At 38.9% G+C, this 25408-nt stretch overlaps 1 protein-coding gene across 1 annotated transcript in view; it reads left to right on the top strand.

Annotated features, from left to right (window-relative positions):
• PHEX (phosphate regulating endopeptidase homolog X-linked) overlaps positions 1-25408 on the top strand; it is a 270635-nt gene that overhangs the window by 226753 nt on the left and 18474 nt on the right. The window contains exons 16-18 of the mRNA XM_043998684.1: positions 10831-10885; positions 16257-16328; positions 24665-24791. Coding sequence (XP_043854619.1) covers positions 10831-10885; positions 16257-16328; positions 24665-24791 — 254 coding nt within the window. The remainder of the gene's footprint in view (positions 1-10830; positions 10886-16256; positions 16329-24664; positions 24792-25408) is intronic.

The following is a 25408-nucleotide window of genomic DNA, read 5'->3' as shown; positions in this document are numbered from 1 at the left end:
GCCAGGTTTTGGCTGGGATCCCCCTGGGTCCAGGGGTGATGATTTGTCACTGTGTTAAATTGAGGGGTGAAGGGAATTCTTTGGGTGAGGGGGAAGGGGAAGGGCAGAAGCAAAATCCTACATGAAAGTAACAGGAAAAGGCTTATGGAGTGGGGGAAGAGATGGGAGAGGAGCAGGGCAGTAAATGAATTTTACACTCATCAGAAAAGGCTCAAAGATCTTAAACTCATCAGAGCTTCCTCAAGGAGGGACTAATAGACACACCCAACTGGGTGGAGTAATCTATTTAATCTGGGCAGTAAATGAGTCTAATACTCATCAAAATTAGCTAAAAGACCTCAATCTCATTAGAATTGGCTCAAGGAGGGCATAATGTGCACACTCAGTTGGGTGGAGTAATCTCTATAACCCTGCAGGAAAATAGGAGGGGAAAGGGATAAAGAGAGAGGGGCAAAAGAAGGAAGGGCAGAGTGGGGGAGGGGACAGACAGAAGCAAATCTCTTTTGAAGAGTGATAGGATGAAATAGAATAAATATCATGGGGAAGGGAATAGGATGGAAGGGAAACAGTTAACAATAGTAATCATGAAAAAGAGAAAAGGGGGAAAATTGTACAAAAATATTTATATCAACTCTTGGTGGAGGCTAAGAATTGAGAATCAAGGGAATGTCCATCAATTGAGGAATGATGGAAAAAGCTGTGTTATATGATTGTAGTGAAATGGACTTGTGCTACAGGAAATAACAAACAGGATGATCTTGAAGGGTGAAGTGAGCAGAGCTGAGAGGACATTGTGCATAGTGACAGCAGTATTGTTCAATGAGTAATTGTGAATGACTTAACTACTCTCAGCAGTACAATGATCCAAGACAATCCCAAGGAACTAATGAGGAAGCATACTATGCACCCCTATAGAAAGAACTGATAAAAAGAACACTTGTGGATTGTACATATATAACCTGATTGCAATCTTGTGGAGGGGGGAGGAAAGGGAGGGAGGGAAGGAGAAAAATTTGGAACTCTAAATCTTGTGAAAATGAATGTTGAAAACTACTCTTACATGTAAATGGAAAATAAAATAAATGTTTGTTGAAAGAAAAAAAAAGAAGTGTAGTGGTTACATTACTTTATAGAAAAAAACTATTGTAATTTTTACACTTTTAAAAAATTTTTATTGCTATTGTTCTTTTTCTTCTGTTTTTTTGTCCTCAAATGCCCTTGGGATGACTTTGCTTAGTTGGATGTTGTGCCAAGCATTCTTTAAAGTGGTTTTATGTTCCATTGCTTCATGATATTACATCACTCAAAATTGTCTATCATACTTCTTTGCAAGATTTTACAAATGAGTTTACTTTCTAACCAGGTATTGCCTTTGGCAGCCATCCCTCTCTGTCTGGCAGACATTAGTTGACTAAGGAGGTTTCTTGGTCCTTTTGGGCTCCTTGTTATAACAATTAATTTTGCCTGTTGACAAAATTTGTTTATAAAATTATTTTAATTGGTGTCAGTGTTATTTCTGTTGTCTATTTTGATGGCCAATTACTTGTTTAAACAGGTTGGGATTTTTATTTCAACTGTATGTTATATCTATCCTTTGCTCACTGTCATTCTTTTTGCTTTTTGCTAATTCTGGGTTTAGCTCTGACATGTCAGTGATTTGAATGTATATAAACAAATGATCAAGAATATCTCCCACATCAATCATGGGTCTTTTCTAGTTCACTAAAATAGAATCAATTTTGTTTGTTTGTTTTTTTTTTGCAATGATATTTGGTGAGTTTGAGGTCTAAAACCTACCAAATCTTTTCTTGAAAAAAATCTTGATATAGAGGTATGAAGCTTTCATGATTCCCCAACTTTCAGGACTCTCCCTCCCCAAACAATCTGTTTTTAACTACATGATATTTATGCTCCGTATATTTTTATATGCATTTGCTGTGTCCCTCATTAAAATGTAACTTCAGTTTGAGTTAGGACTATTTCATTCTTTATATTTGTATCCCCAGAGTCTATCACAGTATCTGGCAAGTAGTAGACACTTAAAGACTTGTATATTGATTAGATGATTGATGAAGCTTCTATGTAATTGACAAGTCTTTGGCTTGTCTTATTCCTTCTTTTGTTATCATGCCTTTTCATTTATTTATTCCCATCCTCACCTTTTCATAGAATTGTACTTGACACTGTGTATCAGAGTACATATTTATTTAATTTGGAGGGGTCTTTTCAAATTCATTTGAGAACTTTACTCCATCATCAGGAACAAATGTCAGTGAATAAACTAATTATTTTCATGGCAGTATTCTTGAAAATACTTTGCATTAGTATTTATAACATGTGATGTTCAGATGTAGCCCAGGGAATGTTTCTTGTTGCTTTGGGGCATATTATAGAGCCAACACTGCCAATTTAGAGGCAGTATGACATAGTGGATGGGACATTAGACTTGGAGTCAGTAAGACTTGGGTTCAAATACTGTCCCAGACATTTACTAGTTGTGTACATTTGGGCAAGTCACTTAACCTCTCTAGGCCTTGTTTCTTCATTTTTAAAATAAGGGGGCCACTGAAGTCCTTTACAGCTCTCAAACTATGGTCCTATGAACTGCTTTATTTACCTTTCTAAGTCATTTTTTTGAGTCATCTTTCCATTTATCTGCAACTTGCTTATTTCCTTCCTTCCTTTTTCTGGCTTCATTTATAGGAAAGAAATGTCAAGATGTAGATACAGAGACAAAAATGAAATAGTTTCTATCATCATCAAGGAATTTATATTTATCTTGGAGTTAGGGTGGGAGGGTAGTAATATGTAACATGCACTCTTATAAGGAGAGGGAAATTTTAAAGGAAGGATCCATGTAATGGACTCAAGGAATATTTGAAGAGGCAGAGAATACTTTGTTCTTTGTGGATCAGGATAGTCTAATGAGGTGGTCTTGTTTTGAGTCTTACAGGAAGATAAAGATTTTGAGCTATGAAGACACAGTGCATTCCAGGCAATGGAGTTCATTCACCTGTATGAATGAATGTATGAAAGTAGGAAATGAAGTAACAAGTTTGTGCATCAGGTAGTTGTCTGGTTTGTCTGGCATACAGAAGGGATAAAGGAGACTGGTATTAAATAGGGGTGGAGCTAGTAATATAGGATTATAAAAGATTTTGTATTTTATTCTAGAAGTAATAGGGAGGGGCAGCCAGGTGGTGCAGTGGATAAAGCACCTGGATTCAAGAGGACCTGAGTTCAAATCCGACCTCAGACACTTGACACTTATTAGCTGTGTGACCCTGGGCAAGTCACTTAACTCTCATTTTCCTGGAAAAAAAGGGAGCATAACTATTTTTTTTTAAAGAAATGATAGGGAGCCACTAAAGATTTTTGAGCAGAAGAGTGACATTGTGCCTTAGGAAGATTATTTTGGCAGCTGTGTGAAGGATCGTTCTGGAGAGAGGACAGTGTAGGCAGAGAGACCAAATTGGGAAGCTATTATAATAGTCGAGGTGACTGTTGCCAAAATGATTTTCCTTAAGCACAGATCTGACCGTTTCATTTCACACTACTCACTCCACTCCAGTGGTTCCCAATTGCCTCTCAAATATAAACACTTCTGTTTGGCTTTTAAGGCTTTTCACAGTCTGGCCCCAACTTACCTTTGGGTTGATTCTAGAACACTCCCACACTCTGTAATCAGGTCAAATCGACCTTCTCTCTGTACTTCACCCATAGCACTCCATCTCTTCTTTTTGTGCTTCTGTACTGGCTCGACCCCTCTGCCTGAAACACACTTCCTATTATCTCTGTCTTAGACAATCCCTCTTTTCCTTCAAGAGGAAGCTCAAGCACCACTTTCTACGTAAACCATTTCCTGATCAACTCAAATTGCTCCTATTTCCCCCTACTACCTTATATTTAGCAAACCTGAATTTATTCTCTTTATATTTATTCTGTATATTTAATTCTATGCGTACTTGTTGTCTCCCCTGTGACAGTGTAAACTCCTTGCACGTTGGAGTTGCTTCCTTCTTTGGGCTTGTATTTCCAGCCCCTGGCACAGAGTAGGAAGAAATACTTCTTATCATATAACTTGCTACATGATCACTTTATTACATATTTAAAAGGAACAGCAAGCTGTACATAATACATGTGTGATCATCTATTTTTTCCTATTCTACTATGTTATAGAAATGGTTGTTTTATTTCTTAGGTTCAGAATAAAATAGCATAAATACATGTCAATTGATTGAAATAGCAGAAGTTGGCAAAGATTAGCTTCTATGATGGCTTCCTAATAGGTTTAGTTGTTTATTCTTTTTATGACTAAGTGCAGTTAATTTCATAAGTGCATTGTTAATAGACCTTTTGGATGATGTTGTTATATTGGTAGGCTTTGAGTGCCTCTGCATTTGCATGGGATTGATTGACCCATCTTTGGACAAGCTATCTTCTACACGTATAGCTCCCTTTATAGCTGACATATTACCCTCACTATGTACACCTTAATATTCCTCAGAGAGGTTGGCAAGTTGAGAGACAGTCTTCATTCCCTCTTTTTTTTATATTATTTTTTTTTGTTTGTTTAGTGAGGCAATTGGGGTTAAGTGACTTGCCCAGGGTCACACAGCTAGTAAGTGTTAAGTGTCTGAGGCCGGATTTGAACTCAGGTATTCCTGACTCCAGGGCCGGTGCTCTATTCACTGTGCCATCTAGCTGCCCCTCTTCATTCCCTCTTTAACCTACTTTGAGTTTTTGGCTCATAGTAGGTTTTGAAGATTATTAATTTAGTAATAATCATGCTTCTGAAGCAGGCGAACAATGTCTGGAATAAAATAATTTAAATTTGGGATTAGTTTAGACCTTCTGGAGATTTCTGCTTAAGTTTTTTTTAAATTAACTTTTCATTTTAAAGAAGAAAAAAGAAAAAAAAACCTAGCTATTTGGGTTTAGGAGATTTGGCAGTGAGACTGAAGTCACTGTCATCTTTTTGGATCTAGTCAATCCAAGGAACCAAGTAAAAAGGAGGTGTGAACACATTCAACTTAATGAGAGAGATTGAATCCTAATTAGCACCATGTAAGTGGGAATAACAATAATAAAACTTTTCAAATAACAGAAAAACCTTAGAAGTTGATGGTTTCAAAAGACTATGTAATAGTCCTTTTAGCTCTAATTATGCAGATGAGAAAGTTGGAGAAGATAGGGGTTAAATAATGTGCCTAGGATTTCAGGAGGTCAATATGCTGAATAATAGGTAATAATTGTAAGCTTAATTAAGAATTTCTAGGACTGGAAGAATATGTTCTAAATTCTAGACATACGTGTTGTCTCAATTATCTTTGATCCATTTATTCCTGGAGAGGAGAGAGAACATGTACTACCTTCAACATCTGGGGCAGTTTGATTGGAATGTAGGGTGTGAAAGGGAGTCTTTTTTTTTTGTGGGGCAATGAGGGTTAAGTGACTTGCCCAGGGTCACACAGCTAGTAAGAAGTGTCAAGTGTCTGAGGGTGGATTTGAACTCAGGTCCTCTTGAATCCAGGGCTGATGTTTTATCCATTGAGCCACCTAGCTGCCCCCTATTCTTTTATTCCTGATCACAGGAACATAGATTTACAGCTCACCTTAGAGGTCATTTAGTCCAACCCCTTCATTTTATAGATAAGGAAAATGAAATCTGGAGAGGTTAGGTTGACTCTTATCATAGTGATAGGAAACCCAAGACTTGGACTTCAATTTTTGGATTCCTAATGCAAGTGTTTTCCACCAGACTATGATGGCCCAGGTCTCTATAACTCAACAATTTGTGCCTTTCCAAAGCATTTTGTTCTTTGGAGTGGAGGTGATTGATATGGAAGGGTGGGGGGCGGGCAGGAAAAAGAGGATGAGGACACATATTTTCCCAATTCTACATAAATCATTAAAGGACTTTCCTTTGTGGCCTTATGACACTCTAGTCCCTGATCTGTGGGCCAAAGAATTAAGATATATGTGTGGAGGAAAATAGCAATGATTTTGTCTTCTATGAAATAAGAACCCAAGTCTACTTACAGAGAAATTGCAGTCTGTAAAGCAGTTCTTAACTTTTTTCATGTCCTGGACCCCTTTGCCAATCTGGTGAAGTCTATACGTTCCTTCTCAAAATAATGTTTTTAACTGTATAAAATAAAATAAGCAAGATTGAAAAAGTTACCAATTACATTGAAGTTATCAGAATGTATTTTTTTAAAAGAATGTATATTTTTTAAAAAGTTTATTGACCCCAGATTAAGAATTTCCAGTAAAGGCTAAAAACTGATGATGCCTTAAAATTCTTTGCTTTTAAGTATCTCAATCTTTCTCTTACCTGATTCTTGTTCATCCATGTTTTCTGATGGATACAAACTTCATAAATATATACTTTATACAGTCTCTAGCCTGTAGTAATAGCAATACTACTGAAATGACAGCTGCTTTTGAAGGGAAAAAGTTAGATAATCAAAATGCATCCTGAGTTTGCTATTGAATAGAGATACTTCAGAGAGTAAGTATCCTCTTAAATGTATCAATATACTTTGATGTCACATAATGATTCGCATAGAATTGTAGGCAATAATTCTACTCAATTCTCTTCTTCTAGCATAAAAACATGCCTTCTGCCATGGCCTCCAGAAATGGAATTTAAAAATCCTGTTGCTGCTGCTGCTTCTGCTGCCTGTGGAGGGGTTGTGAGAGGGACTAAACGTATTTCTCCTGTTAAGGCAAAGAGAACTCTCCTTAGAAAGGATGATGATAGCAATTTCTGTGAAACATGGGCTGGAGAGACAGACTAAACATAAATTACTTTAAAAGCATGAAAGGTATATTGCACAGAAGGAAGCTATCAAACGCCCTCCCCCCAACAACATTTTATTATAGCAAGGCAAAATTTGGCATATATTTTGCTTGTGGACAATTAGAGCCTAACCTTTAAGTATCGAACTCATGAACTCATGGAAACCTAATTCCATAAAAGTGTGGCATTGTGGAATATGACAGCTGGATGGGGTGTTAGTGGTCCCCTAATTCATCCCACAACACATGCAGGCATCCTTTCTGTAACCTCTTCTTGGCCCACAGATTTGCTCAGAAACAGAAGTTTTCTTTTTTCTTTTGCCTCTAACTTTCAACACTCTTTACTTGGACATTAATTGGCAATATGCATCAGTGTATCCTCTCAGGGTACCACTTATTTTGGGGAGGCATGTGAGAGAGTATGCTTTCCTAAGGAGATTTCTTGTGTTTGGGACCGTGTTATTGAACTGGCTTGATGTTTGGCACAATTGGCATGGTTAGAGAGCTGACCAAAGATGGTTTTGTGCATCTGACTTAAGCACTACCTCCCAGGTAAAGTCTTTCCTGATACCAGTTAACTCTTATTTACTTTGAATATTTGTTGTATTGAGAACTGCTAGGTGGTTCAGTAGATAGAGTGCTAGGCCTGGAGTCAGGAAGACTCATCTTCCTGAGCTCAAATCTGGCCTCAGACATTTATTAGCTGTGTGACCCTGGTCAAATCATTTAACCTTCTTTACCTCAGTTTCCTCATCTGTAAAATGAGCTAGAGAAGGAAATGGCAAACCACTCCACTATCCTTGCCAAGAAACTCCAAAATGGGGTCACAAGAGTTGGACATGACTGAAAATGACTCAAGAAACATATTGTATATCCTGATATGTGTACATGTTGGTGGACAGGCACTGTTCCTTTTTGGTCTTTGTCTCCCCAGTGCCCAGCACAGTGCCTTCCACATAGAATATACTTAGCAAGTGTTTCTTGGTTTACTTCATTATAGAAACTAAGAACATGGCACAATGTAGTAATATTGCTGGAAAAGTTAGAAAGAAGTCATTGATCACATACTCCTTTTTTTCAGGCAGAAGAAATATTTTTTCTCTGTGTTTCAGTATTTGTATTTAATTCCAGAGGGGGTAAGTGAGAGAATTCAATAAGTGGTAGTGAACCTCAAGGAGAAAGGGGGCATCAAAGCATGAAAAAGCATGAAACAAGTGGTGAGGAAAATCTGAAGTCAGAGAAAAAAAGGACGAAGATATACGAGAGAGAGAGAGAGAGAGAGAGAGAGAGAGAGAGAGAGAGCAGGAGAAGTCTATGGAAAAGAAAAACACTCTCTTCATTTTTTATTTTCTAGCTCCACTTAATATAACTTATCTACTTCAAAAGATAAGATATTGAGTTGACCCTGTCGGGATTTAGAATTATCATTCCAGCTAGTCTGAATTTGCCAAAAACCTGGTTTAAACCATTTACCCATTCACTCAAGCAAAACAAGCAGAGGGGCATCAGATTATTCTTTTTTTTTATCAGCACTGGGTGCTTTGGACCTGACAAGGTGAATAGATAGAGCTGATCAGAGTAACATCATGGCAGTGGCATGTGCTTTGAGGCCTGTAACAGTGAATGGTTGAAAAGAGAGGGTATGGAAATGTCAGCCATTTCTTTGCTCTGGGTTTGGAAGTGTCTAAGAATGCTGCACAAAGCAACATGTACAGAGGACTATGCAATTCAAGGAGTGAATGTGATTGGCTTATTTTCTTTCTACTGATTAAGACCCATGCCAAAATTCAGGTGATATACAGTGAATCTTCATAAAAGCATGAGACTGCATCTGTTTTGGACTTTGGAGAGATTCTCAAAGCAGATGCACTGCTTAGAGAAGAGATGAGAGACTGATTTTCAGAAATCAGAGATATTTGGAAATCAGCAAATATTATGAAAGCTGGAATGATATAGCCCTTTTATGAGATTTTAAATCTCTGAAAATACAGGAGAATGTGAACTCCCTGAAGGCAGTGATAGTTTTGTTTCCATCTTTGTTATCCTTGGTCCTTGGCAGTGGCTTGCACATAATAGTTCCTTAAGAAATATTATTTGAATAGAAAATATTCATGATTGACAGATTTTCTGCATGATTGGAAGAAGAGTGAGAGAGAATAAGAATGCAAGACAGAGTGGGCAGCTAGGTGGCTCAGTGGATAAAGCACCGGCCCTGGATTCAGGAGGACCTGAGTTCAAATCCGGCCTCAGACACTTGACGCTTACTAGCTGTGTGACCCTGGGCATGTCATTTAACCCTCATTGCCCCCCCCCCCCTAAAAAAAGAATGAGGGACATAATGAGAGAGACAGAGACATAGAGAGACAAGGAGAAACAAAGAGATAGAGATAGATACAGAGAGAAGCATAATCTAAATGGAAGAAACCTTCCTTTTGAAATTAGGTTCTACACTTATAGGAATAATAATAGTGGCTAACGTTGTTGGTATAAGTTTTAGATTTTACAAAGTGTTTTTCAGCATATATCATTTGAATTTCTCAACAATCATGTGAGATAATCATTTTACAGATGAGGAAACTGTAGTCTAGAGATTTTAAGTGACTTGTCCAAGGTCACATAGCCAATATGGGGCAGAATTAATAGATCTCAAGACTAGTATTCTTTCTACTACATCATACTGCTTCCCTTAGGCCTGATAGATTAATCTATCTGGCAATAAAAATGTAGACCCTACCCAACGTCATTAATTGGTTCTATGAATACATCATACTTGGTGTCCCAATTTCATGGGTATAATTAAGCCCATAGGAACAGTTCTGAGGAGAGCAGACTCAGAGGTACCCTGGTGATAATGGGGAAGCCAGGGTAATCTCAACTTGCAATATGTTGAGGTGTTATGATCAATGGTTGTAATAATGTCTTTTAAAAATTATTATTTAAAAATGTTTTTTGTAATAATGTCTTAAAGATGCTATTCTGAAATGGTGCAGGCCTTGGCAATGTTATAAGGGGTTTTCCCTTTCATGGAGCTGTTCTCTCATTCTTTTTTTTTTTTTTTTTGGTGAGGCAATTGGGGTTAAGTGACTTGCCCAGGGTCACACAGCTAGTAAGTGTTAAGTGTCTGAGGCCGGATTTGAACTCAGGTACTCCTGACTCCAGGGCCAGTGCTCTATCCACTGCGCCACCTAGCTGCCCCTCATGGAGCTGTTCTAAAATAGTAACATGCCTCTTTACATGCTAATGTTAATAGCAAAGATTTCTATAGCTCTTTAAGGTTTGCAAAGTGCTTTACAAATATTATCTCATTTGATCCTCATAACAACCCTAAAAAGTAGGTGCTATTTTTGCAGAAAGGGAAATTGAAGCAAGCAGAGGTTAAGTGGCTTCCATAGCTAGTAACTGTCTGAGGCTGGATTTGAACTCAAGGCTACCTTACACAAGGTCCATTCTCTAGCCACCTGGCTGCCTCTAAGTTCTGATCCCATTCACATCAAATGATAAAGGAGGAATAGAAAGGCGGGGAATAGAGTTTAATCTCTCCCCCCTCTGAAAAAAAATGCGAAACAAAATCAAAACCCCCAAATCAACTCAACCTTCCTATGCCTCTGATCCCAGAGTTTCTGGCCATTGCAGATACTTTCTCCTTTCCTTGGTGGCTTAATCTTGGAATATTATGATTAAAATAACCAGGAATGTACCTAGAAAGGGAGGGTTCTTTAAACAGAGAAAAGGTGTTTAGTGTCCTCTTCTTCACAAGCTAAAGCTATTAGATAGATGGCCAAATGCCTGAAACAGGAGGATCGAGGAGTGAAGGTCCCAGCACTCTGGGTGTTGCCATTTTAAATTTCCTAACAAGGTACCTTGATGGTCCTAGGGAAATTCCAAATGAAGTTGCAGAATTATCATTAGAAACTGGAAGTTAGGAGACTTCTTCAAATACAAGGAATTCCTAATAGCCTGAAACTCACTGGTTACAAATGGAAAGAAGCACAAATGTTCAACTTCACCTCATTTTTCTTCTCCCAGGGTTTCCAGCAGGGGAACTACAAAAGCCTTTCTTCTGGGGAGCAGCATATCCACGGTGAGTAAATAAAAAAAAGAAATTGTGTTTTTTCTTTTTCCAAAAGGATGGAATAATCAAGAAAGTAGAGACGGTAAAATAAAAGAGCAAAGCAAATGTGTTGTGAGTTCTGTGAAGATATTGCCTAGTAAAATAACAACTGATATTTACACAGATTTTAAATTTAAAAAGCAATGTAAATTGATTTTATTGTATTCTCTTGCCAACCCTATGATGAATGTTATCATCACAGTTTTACAGATAAAAAACAAAAACAAACAAACAAAAAAAAATGATGCCAAGCAGGTAAGTGACTTGCTCAAGTGACTTGGGCTGGGGGCAGCTGGGTGGCACAGTGGATAAAGCACTGGCCCTGGATTCAGGAGCACCTGAGTTCAAATCCAGATTCAGACACTTGACACTTATTAGCTGTGTGACCCTGGGCAAGTCGCTTAATCTTCATTGCCCTGCAAATAAATACATTTAATTTAATTAAAAAAAAAATCACCCAACTCAAGTGACTTGGTCTTCCTGGGCCCAACTCCAGCATTATATTCATTCCATAGTACCTAGGATGAATAGAGGCCACATTTAGCCAAAAGGTTACTAGGGTTGATTGTCTTTGAGATAAATGAATGAGGAAGGGGAAAAAGCAAAGATCTGGATAATGTTAGTGAGATTTGGCTACAATATTTTAAATAGAGATAGTGTAGAATGGGGGGTACAGAGCTGGACTTGAAGTCTGGAATACCCAGCTCCTATCTTTGACATTTATTGTCTGTGTGACCTTGAGCAAGTCACCTAATTTCTAGGTATCTTAGGCAACTCTCTAACACTATAAATTTCAGAGAAGTTGCCCATCTGCATTGGTAGAGGGAATTCACCTCTGGGAACTCTCTATGTTGATGAAATCACAGGTCTAGTTAAAAATGTGTGTGTGTGTTTGTACGTAATATTACACGTAGTTTGCTGAAACAACTCATATTTCCATAGTGCCTTATGGTTTTCAAAGCACTTTCTTTACATCACCTTGAGGCAGGAAACTGATGGTCTTTCCCACCCAGAGATTGATTCTTTTGTGAAGGCAAACTTGGTCATCTTTTGCCTCAGTTCTTACCAAGCTTTTAATTACTTAATGGGCAGAGCCTCAGACAAACTGAGACCTGGGAAAGGCCTTAACTTAAAAAGGCCAAGGTCTCCCACTGGTATCTGGGGCCATCACCAGTCATCCTGACCTATGTCTTGGCACTGGACTCTGATGACTCTGGAGGAGAGAAGGCAGCTGATGACTTTGTACAACCCAACCTCACTCAAATTCAATTCACTTGCAAGTCAAGACATCCCCTTCCTGTTGTCATTGGTCCTCTTCTAGAAAATGAAGGACAAACAACAACAAAGAGGTAGTTACTGAGGCTCAGAGAGGGTAAATGAGTTGCCCAAGGTCAGTGTCAGAAGGGAAAGTTAAACTTAGGCCTCTTTCCTTTTATTCATTCATAAAATAAACATTTATTAAGCACCAACTATGTGCCAGGCACCATGCTAAGCCCTAGAGATACAATAAGAGGCAAAAGAAAGACCCTTCCCTCAAGGAGCTTACAATCTAACCAGAGGAGACAACAAAGTAAGCTATATAAAGGCTAAATAGGAGATAATGACCAGAGGGAAGACACTGGAATTAAGAGGGGTTGGGGAAGGCTTCCTTTAGGAAGTAGGATTTTAGTTGGGACTTAAGAGAAAACTTTCTGACTCCCAGTTCACCACTCTTGGCTCCTATTATCCTAAACCTAGCACTAGCTAAATGTCTAGCCCCTCCTTAACCTGTCCATGCTTATTGTCTTTTCTGAAGTACAAAAGCCTATGAGAGCTCAGGGCATCCAGATGCCAGGCAAAATGATCAGGGGAGCAAGACTGCAGCTTTGATGGTATCACTTCGCTTTTGAAATCACAGAAGATGTGGGCTTTCTTTGTTAATGGATCCTTCAGAATCTGTTTGCTTTGTAAACACTAGGACAACAGCTGATTGTGGCTTGCAACATCCTGATGAAAATGCAATTAGGAAATATTTAACAAAATAATTAACTTTTAACATATTACTTATTAATACATTATGCTGTTATGTGTGATTATATAATACATTAATGCACAATAAATAATTTAACAAAATATTTAACAAAATAAAAAAAATCCAGTAGAATATAATGTTAACATGTCATTTTCTAAGTCAATATATAGTCAACAGAGATCCTCATGTATTGGTCAGTAACCCCCATTTCTATTTTTTTGATGCCACTGCTTTATTGTATCATAATATCATAGCTTTAAAGCTGAAAGGGATCTTGGAGGGAATTGAGTCCAATCAACTTTGCAATAGATGAGGAAACTGAGACCCAGAAAGGTTAAAGGACTTCCCCAGGGTCACACAGCTGGTGTTTATCAAATGTATTTGAAGACCCAGGATCAATTTCAGACAAAATTATAGATGAAGATTTTGCTTGGTACTTTCCTACTTTCAGTTCCCCCCCTGGCTTTCTTGCTGCTTTAAGGAGCCTTCTTCTTAGGCATGCTTCTACTTTGTTTTTTGTTCAATTGTTTTAGTCATGTCCAACTCTTTATGACCCAATTTGGGGTTTTCTGGACAAAGATATTGGAGTGATTTGCCATTTCCTTCTCCAGTTCATTTTAGAGATGAGGAAACTGAGTCAAAGAGGGTTAAGTGACTTACGCGGGGTTACACAGCTAGGAAGTATCTGAGGTCATATTTGAACTCAGGTCTCCCTTACTCCAGGCTGGGAGCTCTATCCACTGAATCACCTAGCTGCTTGTGCTCCTATTGTCCTTCCTCTTTTCCTCGCCATTGGTGACACAGTGGATAGAGCACTGGCCCTGGAGTCAGGAAGACCTGAATTCAAATCCAGCCTCAGACACTTGACACTTACTAACTGTGTGACTCTGGGCAAGCCACTTAACTCCAATTGCTTCAAACATCCAGAGTCATCTCCAGTCACCCTGAAGTATATTTTGCAACTGGACTCAGATGGCTCAGGAGGAGAAAGTAAGGATGGTAACTTTGCACAGCTCTCCCTCACTTAAATCCAATTCACTTCAAGTCATGACATCACCTCCCAGTGTCATGGTCATTGAGAATGAAGGACAAACAACAATCTCCTTCCCGTGTCCATGATCTTAATCTTTCTTTTCTTACATCCATCCCTTCCTTTCTCCTGCCCTTCCAAATTAATCTAGTCTTTTGTCTTATCCCATCTCAGCTACCTCTAAGGTGGAAAGCAATCTGATAAACTAATCCCTGATGAGGTATTAATAGGAACTCCTCCAAAGGTATTTACATTTAAATTAAGGAATCATGGACCTTCTAAACATCAAAGAAAAAGTACATATCTCTTTGTACTTTTTAATACCAAGTCAGGACCATTTGGAAGAAAAGCACTATCAAAATCTCAGTTATTTTCAGTCCCAGGACCAGCCCTGGAATCAGTAAAACACTGAACACACTGTTCAGACTGGTTTTTAAAAGCTGCCAGTGGTACATTTAAGGAGTTAGATTTTCTCTGCTGGAAATGATCCACCTCCCAGCCAGCAAGTCACCATAGAGAAGGTTTGTGAGTGTATTTAGATTTTAGAAACATGTTGTTTTTATAACATCTATTGATTTCAAACATTTTCTGACTTTGTTCAGAAAGGAGAATATGCATTCAGCCTAATGGAATATCTTTAATTTCATCTGTCATTTATATCTTTAAAGCTATCTATTTAACTATATCCATTATTATATCTATTATGTGCCTATATCTGTCATCCCTAAGCTCTTTTGAAATGGAACAGAGAGTTCCACACAGATTCAAGAATCTCCTTAAGCTAACTGTGCCTCAGTTTCTTCATCTGTAACATAAATAATTCCAGAAGGCCTGTCCTACTTTGGTCTATAACACTATTATCCTTGCAGTCTTTTCTACTACTTGCTCCAGAAAGAGACCTGTTAGAACATCTTCCCTCCGCCCCCGTCTGCCCTCCAGAGCAATTACTTCAGGGATACTTTGTCTGCCCCTTCAATCCAGCTAGTCTGTCACCCATGTAAAGCCAGGACCCAGTGAAAGAAAGACTGTCTTTGGTGCAAAGACCAGGAAAAGGTCTATACCAGGCCCTTGGAAGAGATACTTAGTGCTGCTGATAAAACCCTGAACTATGTAAAATTGCACCAAAGCTCCATGATTGAAATGCATCATTTTACTGTTATTTCCTTAATGAAGGTTTGCAATGATGGAAAAACAGTAGGAAACATTTTATCAAATGCAAATTACCTTGCAGGAAGGAAATCACAAAGGAAAGAATGGCTACCAAGGGGAAAAATTAAATCTGAGCGTACTTCCTTGGGTACAGTTGAGACAAACAATTAGTATGTTAAGGATCATTATGTCCTGTAATAACATGTTACTTCAAAAACTTTAGCTGCCTGCTCTTAGGGGGCAATGGGTATTGTCTGTATCCAAGGTTCCTTTGACGTCTGGGGTGGTGTGTTGGCAGTAGACAGCCAAAATACTCCAGCATTCTAGACAACTTTAGCCCCCGATCTAAGGAACACATTTTACGAATTACAGTTTTAAGAGCAAGCTTCTTATTGTCCTCTTCAGAAGGTTGGACAACCAAATAAAACAGTCAAGAAGTAGATATAATCTGCCACTTGGAGAATGATTAAATCTCCATTTATGGCTTTCTAGTGCATTAGATGTGATTGTATATAATTTTTTTTGGCTTCTGCAAAGATGAAGGAAATAGTGTTAACACCTCCTTTTGAAAATTTAATGGAAATCTGTTTAATGCCTCACAATCTGTGTCATGCATTTGCAGGCCTGTCTGTCACATAAGCCAGAAGAGAATGATTAGGGCTGACAACATAGAGATCCCTTTTAATCTTTGATCCTTGATTTTTTAGTGTGACTACATTAGGGGAACAGTTTTATTTTTAATACTGTAGTGTCTTTCTGATGAGTTCTCAACTAGAAATAAATAGCAAAGGTAAGTGGCAGGACCCTTCCAATTCTGCTGAGGGCTTAGGTATTTAGAATGAAATGTGTGTTTGCATATATGCATATATGCATGTGTATATGTGTATGCATGCATGTATTTATGTATGTATGGGCATATATAGTGCCATACCAGGTATGGACATAAAAATTGTTTTATAATATGGATTTTTCTTTCTATTTCAGTGAGAAAAAACAGGTTTCAGGTTTTTCTCTTATTTTGTGGGCATGGGTTATTTTAGATTGTCTTCACTGTAGTTGATTCGAAGATAGGAACTTATTTGATATTTAGAAGAACATGTCTCTGCAATTCACCCTTCTAACTTTCTTTTCTTTACGTGTCTCTACTATAGGTCTCTGAGTTATGGTGCTATAGGAGTCATTGTTGGCCATGAGTTTACCCATGGATTTGATAATAATGGCAAGTCATGTTTCATCTTTTTTTTAAAATAATAAACATTTTTTTGCAGGGCAATAAGGGTTAAGTGACGTGCCCAGTGTCACACAGCTAGTGTCAAGTGTCTGAGGCTGGATTTGAACTCAGGTCCTCCTGAATCCAGGGCCAGTGCTTTATCCACTGTGCCACCTAGCTGCCCTGTAAACATTTTTATTTAAAGTTTTGAGTCTCAAATTCTATCCCTCCTTCCTTCCCTCCTCTCCTTACTCTCTGAAGTGGTAAGTAGTCAAATATAGGTTATACATGTGAAATTATATAAAACATTACCATATTAGTAATTTTGTATAAGAAAAAAATAAAAGAAAAAATGAAAGTGAAAATTAGCATACTTCAGTTTGTGTTCCATCAATATCAGTTCTTTCTTTGGAGGTGGATAGTATACTTCATCATTAGTACTTTGGGATTGTCTTGGATCATTGTATTGCTTAGAAGAGTTATGTCATTCACAGTTCTTAATCAGTTTCATCTTCTAACATTCTTTTTTTTTTTTTTAGAACAGCATTGAAGGCCTAGGTATTAATTGTTGCCCTTTGTGATCAGTTGTCAGACTCAGAGAACTCCTTGATAATCAGAGAGGAATGGACATCTCTAGAACAGAAGTTATAGGAATTACTTCCAAATTCAGTTTGTATCAGTCCTTTGTTGACAGTCTGAAGGTATTAACTAAGTGTGTGATGTTGATTTTCAGATATTGTCTATGCAGGGAGGTTATGACTGAGGTAGGGTTCCCATGGGGACTTGCTGACCCCTGTGTACCAGGTTCTTTGTTTTACGTTATTCACTTTCTTGGTGTAGAAATTGAATTAAAACAAATGCAAAGGACCATGTTGTCATAATAATGTATAATGTAGAATATAACTCATAATTCTTTGCTGGGTTAGACATTAGGAACTGGCAACATGTGGCATGACAACAAAGGGATTATAATTCATAAATCATCATCATCCTTTTAAATAGATAAACATTATTGTCTGCTTTGCCTTCTGAGGAAAAATATTTCTAATTGTACTTCTGGTCTCCCCGATCTCCTCTACTGGGGAAAAATAATCTTAAATAGAAATGGAATCTTATGACTTCTATGTCTTTCCTATAGCCCAAAGCTACCAGGTACTGTAGTGGCTATAGTGTTAGGGCCAGAGTCAGGAATACCTGAGTTCAAATCCAACCTCATACATTTATTAGTTGTGTGACCCTGGGCAAGTCACTTAACCTTTGTTTACCTCAGTTTTTTCAACTGTAAAATGGGAATAATAATCTCACCAAATAGGGTTGTTGTGAGGATCAAATAAGATATTTCTATAGCACTTAGTATATTGCCTAGCCCATAGTAAGAGCTTAATAAATGCTTTCTTTCTTTCCTTCCTTCCTTCCTTCCTTCCTTCCTTCCTTCCTTCCTTCCTTCCTTCCTTCCTTCCTTCCTTCCTTCCTTCCTTCCTTCCTTCCTTCCTTCCTTCCTTCCTTCCTTCCTTCCTTCCTTCCTTCCTTCCTTCCTTCTTTCCTGGCTCAAAATACTCCAAAGCGTTTTTTCCACAATATAGAACTAAATAGGAAGGTATCATAGTATACTACTGTGATTCTTCCAACAACAACAATAAATAATGTGTTGTGAATCCCCACGGTAATTTCATAGTCTCATTCTCTCTCTCTCTCTCTCTCTCTCTCTCTCTCTCTCTCTCTCTCTCTCTCTCTCTCTCTCTCTCTCTCTCTCCCCACACACACACACACACACAGAGATATATATGTACTATGTCATATACTGTACTTACTGCCAGGTTAATTTTTAATACTCCCTATTACTCCATAATTATTTAGAAACACTAAATTGACCCACAGCTGTAGCAGATAGAGAACTATCAGGAAGATCTTGGTTCATAGGATCGTAGAGTTTGAAGAGATCTTTGAGACCATCTATTGCAACCCTCTTACCTTACAGATGAGGAAACTGAGGCCCAGGGAAGTTCAGTGACTTGTTTAAAGTCACAGAGGTAGTGTGACACACAGAAGTGTGGTCAAGTCTGGTCTTGGGCAAACCCTGGTTGTTTGACCCTGTTCAGGTCATTTAACTTGTCAGTGCCCCTGTGTAATTGTCCAAGACAAAGTTGCAGAATAGTTTCAGCTGCCTATACCAGTGGAATCAAAGGTTCAGGCTCCTATCAAGAAAAAGAGGTAATGAAATGAAATGCCTTTTCATAATAAAACTATTAATATTATAGTTCTACTTATGATTGGATCTAGAAACCGAATGGGTATGGAATTTCCAGAAGGTAAGGGAAAGAAGGTAGGGAAGAGCCAACCATTTATTAAGCACTTAAATTGTGCCAGATACTGTGTGCTAAGTACTATGAGAAAATAATGGGTTTGGGGGGAACCCAGAGGTCTCCCCACTAGAAGGGGACTTGCCTGACTTTTTTAATGCTAGCCCAGAGTCAGTCAAGTTGGACCTTGGATTGTAAATAGAGATAATAGAGATTAAAACCTCACCTACCTGAAAGCCTTTCCCCCCGAGGGTCTGTTCTCTGGACTCTGACCTCAGCAATACTGCTCATGGACCACCCTCAAGTCCAGGAAACCAATAGATTTGAATGATGCTAGCCAATTAGCTTGGAGCAGTGTGTATATGCTGCCTCCCCTCTGGGCTGCAGGGAGCTTACGCTCTCTTGGCCTGGGATGCTGAAGGAGGCAAGCATGCTGGCGACTCTCTACCCTCTCTTGTAAGTATATAGGGCTTCTGAACCTTCAAAACCTTGTGCTCTTTCTTTACTAATATTTAATATGCTTTAATAAATGCTTAATGCTTCAAACTGATGCTAAAGCCTCTAATTTATAAGTAGCATTATATTAGAAACCCCAGCTAAGTTCCCTAAAACCTAGAAAAGAGAGGCACCCCCATAAATTTTCAAATGACACAGTACTTTATAGATGTTTCATTTGATCCTCACAACAACCCTGTGAGGCTGATGCCATTATGATTCTCATTTGGCACTTGGGGAAACAGAGAGACAGCGGTTAAAGTGACTTGCAGGGCCATACAACTAAGTGTTGGAAGTGAACTTGAACTCAGGTCTTCCTAATTCCTGGCCTAGTTCTATATCTCCTGCATTGTGTTTTTCAAGTTCGAAATTGTCATTGTTCTTGATCCTTCATTCTCCAAAAGAACCAATGACACCATGAGCATGAAGGGCTGATTTGCACGTGAACTGGATTGAAGTGAGGCAAAGATGTCAGCCTTGCTTTCTGTTCCAGAGTCATCAAAGTCTAGCAGCAGGACGAAAGTCAAGAAGACTGGCAATGGCCTGGGATACAAAGGATGCCCTTGTCCTTTCTATTTATTTATTTATTTATTTTTATTTTTTTGGGCAGGGCAATGGGGGTTAAGTGACTTGCCCAGGGTCACACAGCTAGTAAGTGTCTGAGGCTGGATTTGAACTCAGGTACTCCTGAATCCAGGGCTGGTGCTTTATCCACTGCGCCACCTAGCCGCCCCCCCTTGTCCTTTCTAAATGAAGGTCTTTCCCAGGTCTCAGTCTGTCTTTAGTTTACTGTATGAGAAGTATAAATATAAACATGTACATAGGGACAGCTAGGTGGCACAGTGGATAAAGCACTGGCCCTGGATTCAGGAAGACCTGAGTTCAAATCCAGCCTCAGACACTTAACACTTACTAGCTGTGTGACCCTGGGAAAGTCACTTAATCCCCATTGCCCCGCAAAAAACCAAAACAAAACAACTCCCCCCCCCAAAAAACACAAAAAACAAAACATGTACATAAAAGATAATGGATTCAGAGCCAGAAGAGATTTTAGAGGTAATCTAATCCAACCTCCTCATTTTATACATGAAGAAACTAAGGACCAGAGAGGTGAAAGGATATATCTGAACTTAAACAGGAAATAAGTGGCAGGTTTGGTTCAGACCAAGCTTGAATACTTTCTGTACTCTCATTACACTACGAGGCACCATGTGCCAGGCCAGTCAACCTGCCACTACCATCTTGAGTACTGGGTCCTCTCAGAAGTCAATGAAGACATCCCAGGATCCTGAGCCCTAAACCCTTAGGAATAGTGGTGTCCTCCAAACCACCAACCCAGATCTGTTACCTGCCTGGTCCCCTTTGTCATCACAGAGCAGAGAAATCATGGTGGAGAAGCGGTCAATCTTCCTCACCACCACTAGCAACAACTGCTGATCAGAGTGCCATCATCAGGTAGGTAAGTACAAGAACACTGAGAGGCAGCACTCCAGACCATCAATCCTGTATCCAGTCCAGTCCTCACAGCTATTATGTGAAGAAGTAGATTCTGTGGACAAGTGTCCACCCATCCCCACCAACTGCCAACGAACTGCGACTCATAGGGCAAGCAGGGCTGATGAGCTGATACAACAAGGCTGAGGGAGAAAAAGGAGGCATCATGTGCCAGGCACCACCACCTTTAACCATCATATCATCTCAGACCCTGATGGAAGTAGCCCAGCACTCTGAATCCAAGAACCTTGGGGATGGTAAAGCTTCTAGCCAATTGCCTATAGCCATCATCCTCTGCAAACAATCTCCATGTAGATGCAGCCTGGCAACTGCTCCTGCAGGTGCTACAATCACATTTCTCATTGATCCAGGCAGTCTTGACACCAAAGTACTTGGCACTGTCAAATGGTTCAATATCAGAAAATGACAAGATTTCATCAGTGGAAATGACATTAAAGATGAGACATTACCATCTGTTTTTACCTCTTGCACCCTAAGGACCAGATTCTTCTTTTTTATGTGTATTTTGTTTTCCCAGTTAGTTATCATTTTTGTGCTTCTTGGTGAAACTTGCCAACATGGATTCAAGTTTTCTATTCTGCCAATTATATTTGCTGTGCAGGCCATAAATTCTACTTACACAATTCTTATTTCTCTTTGAGGGGCAGCTAGGTGGTTCCGTGGATAGAACACTGGCCCTGGAGTCGAGAGGACCTGAGTTCAAATCTCACCTCAGACACTTACTAGTTATGTGACCCTGGGCAAGTCACTTAACCCCAATTGCCTTAAACATCTGGGGCCATCTCCAGTCATCATATGTATCTTGCCACTGAACCTGGATGGCTCTGGAGGAGAGAGTGAGGTTTGTGACCTTGTATAGACTTCCCTTACTTAAAATACAATTCAGTGTAAGTCATAACATCATCCAGATGTCATGGTTCTCTTCAAGAATGAAGGACCAATAATAACAACAACACCATTTCTCTTTGTAATCATTCAGGAATGTTCCTCTCTGGTTCCATGTTCTCTTGGGAAGCCACAGGGTCTTCTGCCTCATTGGGTGTTTTTTCATTTTTCTTTGTCTTACAAAACTTATCCATATATTCCTGAACTCTTTTACATGATCTGGAGGTTATATTTCCCTTTGCTATGGCTATTTTCCTTGCTGGTTTATCTGTTTATGCTCAATGTTTTTAATTGAGTTTTCTTCTTCCTAAGATGTTTGGTAATTTTAGTCTTTTCCCTTTATTTTCATCTAATGCTCACTTTCTGACTCCCTTTTCTTTGATAGTAGTTCTCTAGGACTGGGATCACAAAAAATCTCAGCCTCCCACCATGTTGGGCAATTGACATTCTACAAGTCTAGGTTTCTGCCCTAGGTAGTTTTGGGAAGGGGTGGGAGGATAAAACTGGCCCCAGATGGATTCTGGGCACTTTCCCTCAGGGTTATTGGAGTGTCAAATAGCCACACACAAACATGTCTTGTCTTTTTCCTCTGTTCCTACTCCTCTGGACAAGTTCTGCTGTGGAACATAGCACTGCCAGGCTGCTGTCATGGCCTGCATGTTTACCATACCGTGAGCAAATTTCTACTGTTTTTATTTGCCAAGGTCCTTGGAGAAAGGGAGGGGGAGGTTTTGGATACAGAAGTTAGTTCTTTTCCAGTTGGATAGTTATGTATTCCTGCAGCTGGTAGAAGAGGGTGAGCTGAGTAAGCACATTAGTAATTAACAATTAGCTTTTTTCTTGAATTTTTACCTTCCTTGGGTTCTTGGTGTCCTAAACCATAGTGATGACTGTTATTCATTTCCCTCTTGTGCATAATTCCAATTTAGGAGAGGTTTGAGCAATCATGAAGAATGGAGAAAATGCCTACTACTCTAAATGGCTGGTTATGTGATTTCTAGTACACTTTTCACTGTATCACACTACAGTGACTGTAATAGTGGAAATGCCACTTGGTCCTTCATAGTGCCTTTTGCATGCATGGTAAACACACAGTATTTGTTGATTGATTGAATCATTCAAATATAATGAGTGTAAAAAGAATGGTGGCTTCAATTCAATCCTAGAGGGAAGAAATTAGGGGACAAGATAGTTGTTGTGGATTTCCTATTTGTGCTATTTAACTTTACTTCAAGCACTTTGAATGACTCAAGTTGACACAAATATATTTAGAGGACATATTTGTGAGATAAACTGATGATTGTTTTTTATGTCATTAAATCTAAACCATTAAATATCCATCTGTTTTCAATAGGAAACTTGAATCTACCTCAGATGCATTAAGACTTTGATTTTTTCCCAAGTGGGGAAATGATGAAGAGTTTATAAGTGGGATAAACAAATATAGAGCATACCTTTTTCTTCCGGATAACTTTATAGATGTTTATTTTGGTTCTAGGTCTATGTCTTAGAGTGACCTCCCTTATCCAGGCAGGACAAACGGCCCTCCAATCCCCACTGGTTACTAGGAAGGGATACTTAACAGAGGCTCAATGTGTCTCCCAGTTCCTGGAGACTTAGAAGAAACATTACTGTAGAACCCAGCCAGGGTCTGTAGCACAGCAGAATGGCTGACTCACCTGGGCTATTCTTTTTGATTATGTGGAGATTTCACTGGTTGAATGACATTGGTTTTCTCTCCTGAATAAGTTGCATCAGGTAAAAACAAAATATCTAGAACTAGCTAGATTTCTTGCAAAGCCAAGCAAAAGAGTAATAGCTGACATTTTTATAGGGCTTGAAAAGTGATTGAGAGTTGGAAGGGACCTTCGAGGTCATCAAATATGAAATATTGAAACTGGGACCCAAAGAAGGAAATAAATTGACTGAGGTTATGGCACAGAGGTACAAGTAGACCCTAGGGCCTCAGACTCTAGATCCACTGTTCTTTAGAGGTAACCAGTGGCACAGCGGATAGAGTGCTAGACCTGGAATCAAGAAGACCTGAGTTCAAATTTGGCCTCAGGCACTTACTACCTGAGTGCCCTTGGGTAGATCACCTAACCTTAATCTCCTTCAGTCTTCTCATCTGTAAAGTGGAGGTACAAATAGCACCAGGTTTTAGAGTTGTGAGGATCAAATGAAATAATAATTGTGATGTGCTTATGACCAGCACATACTAGATACTTAATAATTCCTCCCTCCCTCCCTTTCATCCTTCTATCACACAAAGGCTGATCTTCACAAGAGTTCCTTGAGGTAGAAAAATTATTGTTTATAGTATAATTAATAATAATGTAATTAATTCACATTATTATTACATAATTATTATTGCAATAAAAAGTATTACTACTACTATGGGACAATGATGAAGTTGAGGAAACCGATAGAGGGAGATCAAATATCACATAGTTATTATGTGGTAGAACTAAAATATGAGGCCAGGTCCTCTGCTTTCCAAATCTGTACTTCTCCTTATTCCTCTTTGGGGTTTCTACCATATTTTCTCCATTTCTATTTTTTTTTTTTTTTGGTGAGGCAATTGGGGTTAAGTGACTTGCCTAGTGTCACACAGCTAGTAAGTGTCTGAGACTGGATTTGAACTCAGGTCCTCTTGAATCCAGAGCCAGTGTTCTATCCACTGTGCCACCTAGCTGCCCCTCCATTTCTATTATTTTAAAGGTATATTCTACATTCATTTGAAGAGAGAAAAAAAACAAAAAAATTCAACTTCCCCAACAATCTGTCATATTTTCCTAAACTTACATCCACCATTGGAGAGAAATAAACTGGCTTCCCTCAGTAACTTGGCTACATGGAGTTGTTTGCTGGAGACTTCTCTCCCAAGGCACACATTTTGCAAGGACAGGGAGGGCCATGGGCCACCATACTCCTGAACTTGCTTCCTTCCCATCTCTGGCTATTCCTATTCTGGGATGCTTCTGCCAAGGTTATGCAAGCTCAGTTGTTCTGGGCAACTAAATTACAGCTTTCCATAAATCAGGAAAGGGAGAGGGTGGGGAGTAGGCTAGGGATGGGTCACAGAGAACAGGGGAGAAATTAAGCTTTATTATGTAATGTCAAAATTCTCTACTTTTTACTTTTAATTAGGCAGAAAATATGATAAGAATGGAAACCTTGATCCTTGGTGGTCTACTGACTCTGAAGAAAAGTTTAAAGAGAAAACAAAATGTATGGTTAGCCAGTATAACAGCTATTATTGGAAGAAAGCTGGATTAAATGTAAGTAAAATCATGGAGTTCTAAAACCCACGTGATTTCTCCTTTGTGTAATTTCCCCATTTTGGATGACAGTCGATCATATTTTGTGTCTCTAACAAACCTGTTGTTTATTTGGTTGTATTTTAGCACCTACCTCCCAGGGTTGTGAGAATTAAATGACATAATAATTATAAAGTGCTTAGCACAGTGCCTGGCACATAGTAAGTGCCATATAAATGTTAGCTATTATTGAGAGTTATGAAAAGAAGATAATCCCCAAGCACACATCATTAATAGGTTTTAAAATTTGCTAACCAATCATATGATATGGGTATTGGACCTGTAATTCATGTAATATAGGGAAATCCTTAGTGAAGAAACTGTCTTCCAATACAGGTACCTTTTTTTTTTTTTTTTTGCAGGGCAATGGGGGTTAAGTGACTTGCCCAGGGTTATACAACTAGTAAGTGTCAAGTGTCTGAGGCAAGATTTGAACTCAGGTCCTCCTGAATTCAAGACTGGTACCTTATCCACTGTGCCACCTAGCTGCCCCTACAGGGACCTTTTTGCAATTTTAAAAATATATAGAGAGATATTGATTTATGCATGAGCTCACATGTGCATGTGTGCCTGTATAT

The sequence above is a fragment of the Dromiciops gliroides genome, chromosome 3, assembly GCF_019393635.1.
Source record: "Dromiciops gliroides isolate mDroGli1 chromosome 3, mDroGli1.pri, whole genome shotgun sequence".
In the NCBI taxonomy this organism is placed as follows: domain Eukaryota; kingdom Metazoa; phylum Chordata; class Mammalia; order Microbiotheria; family Microbiotheriidae; genus Dromiciops; species Dromiciops gliroides.
The sequence above is the reverse complement of the archived record's forward strand: the minus strand, read 5'-3'. Positions and strand labels throughout refer to the sequence as shown.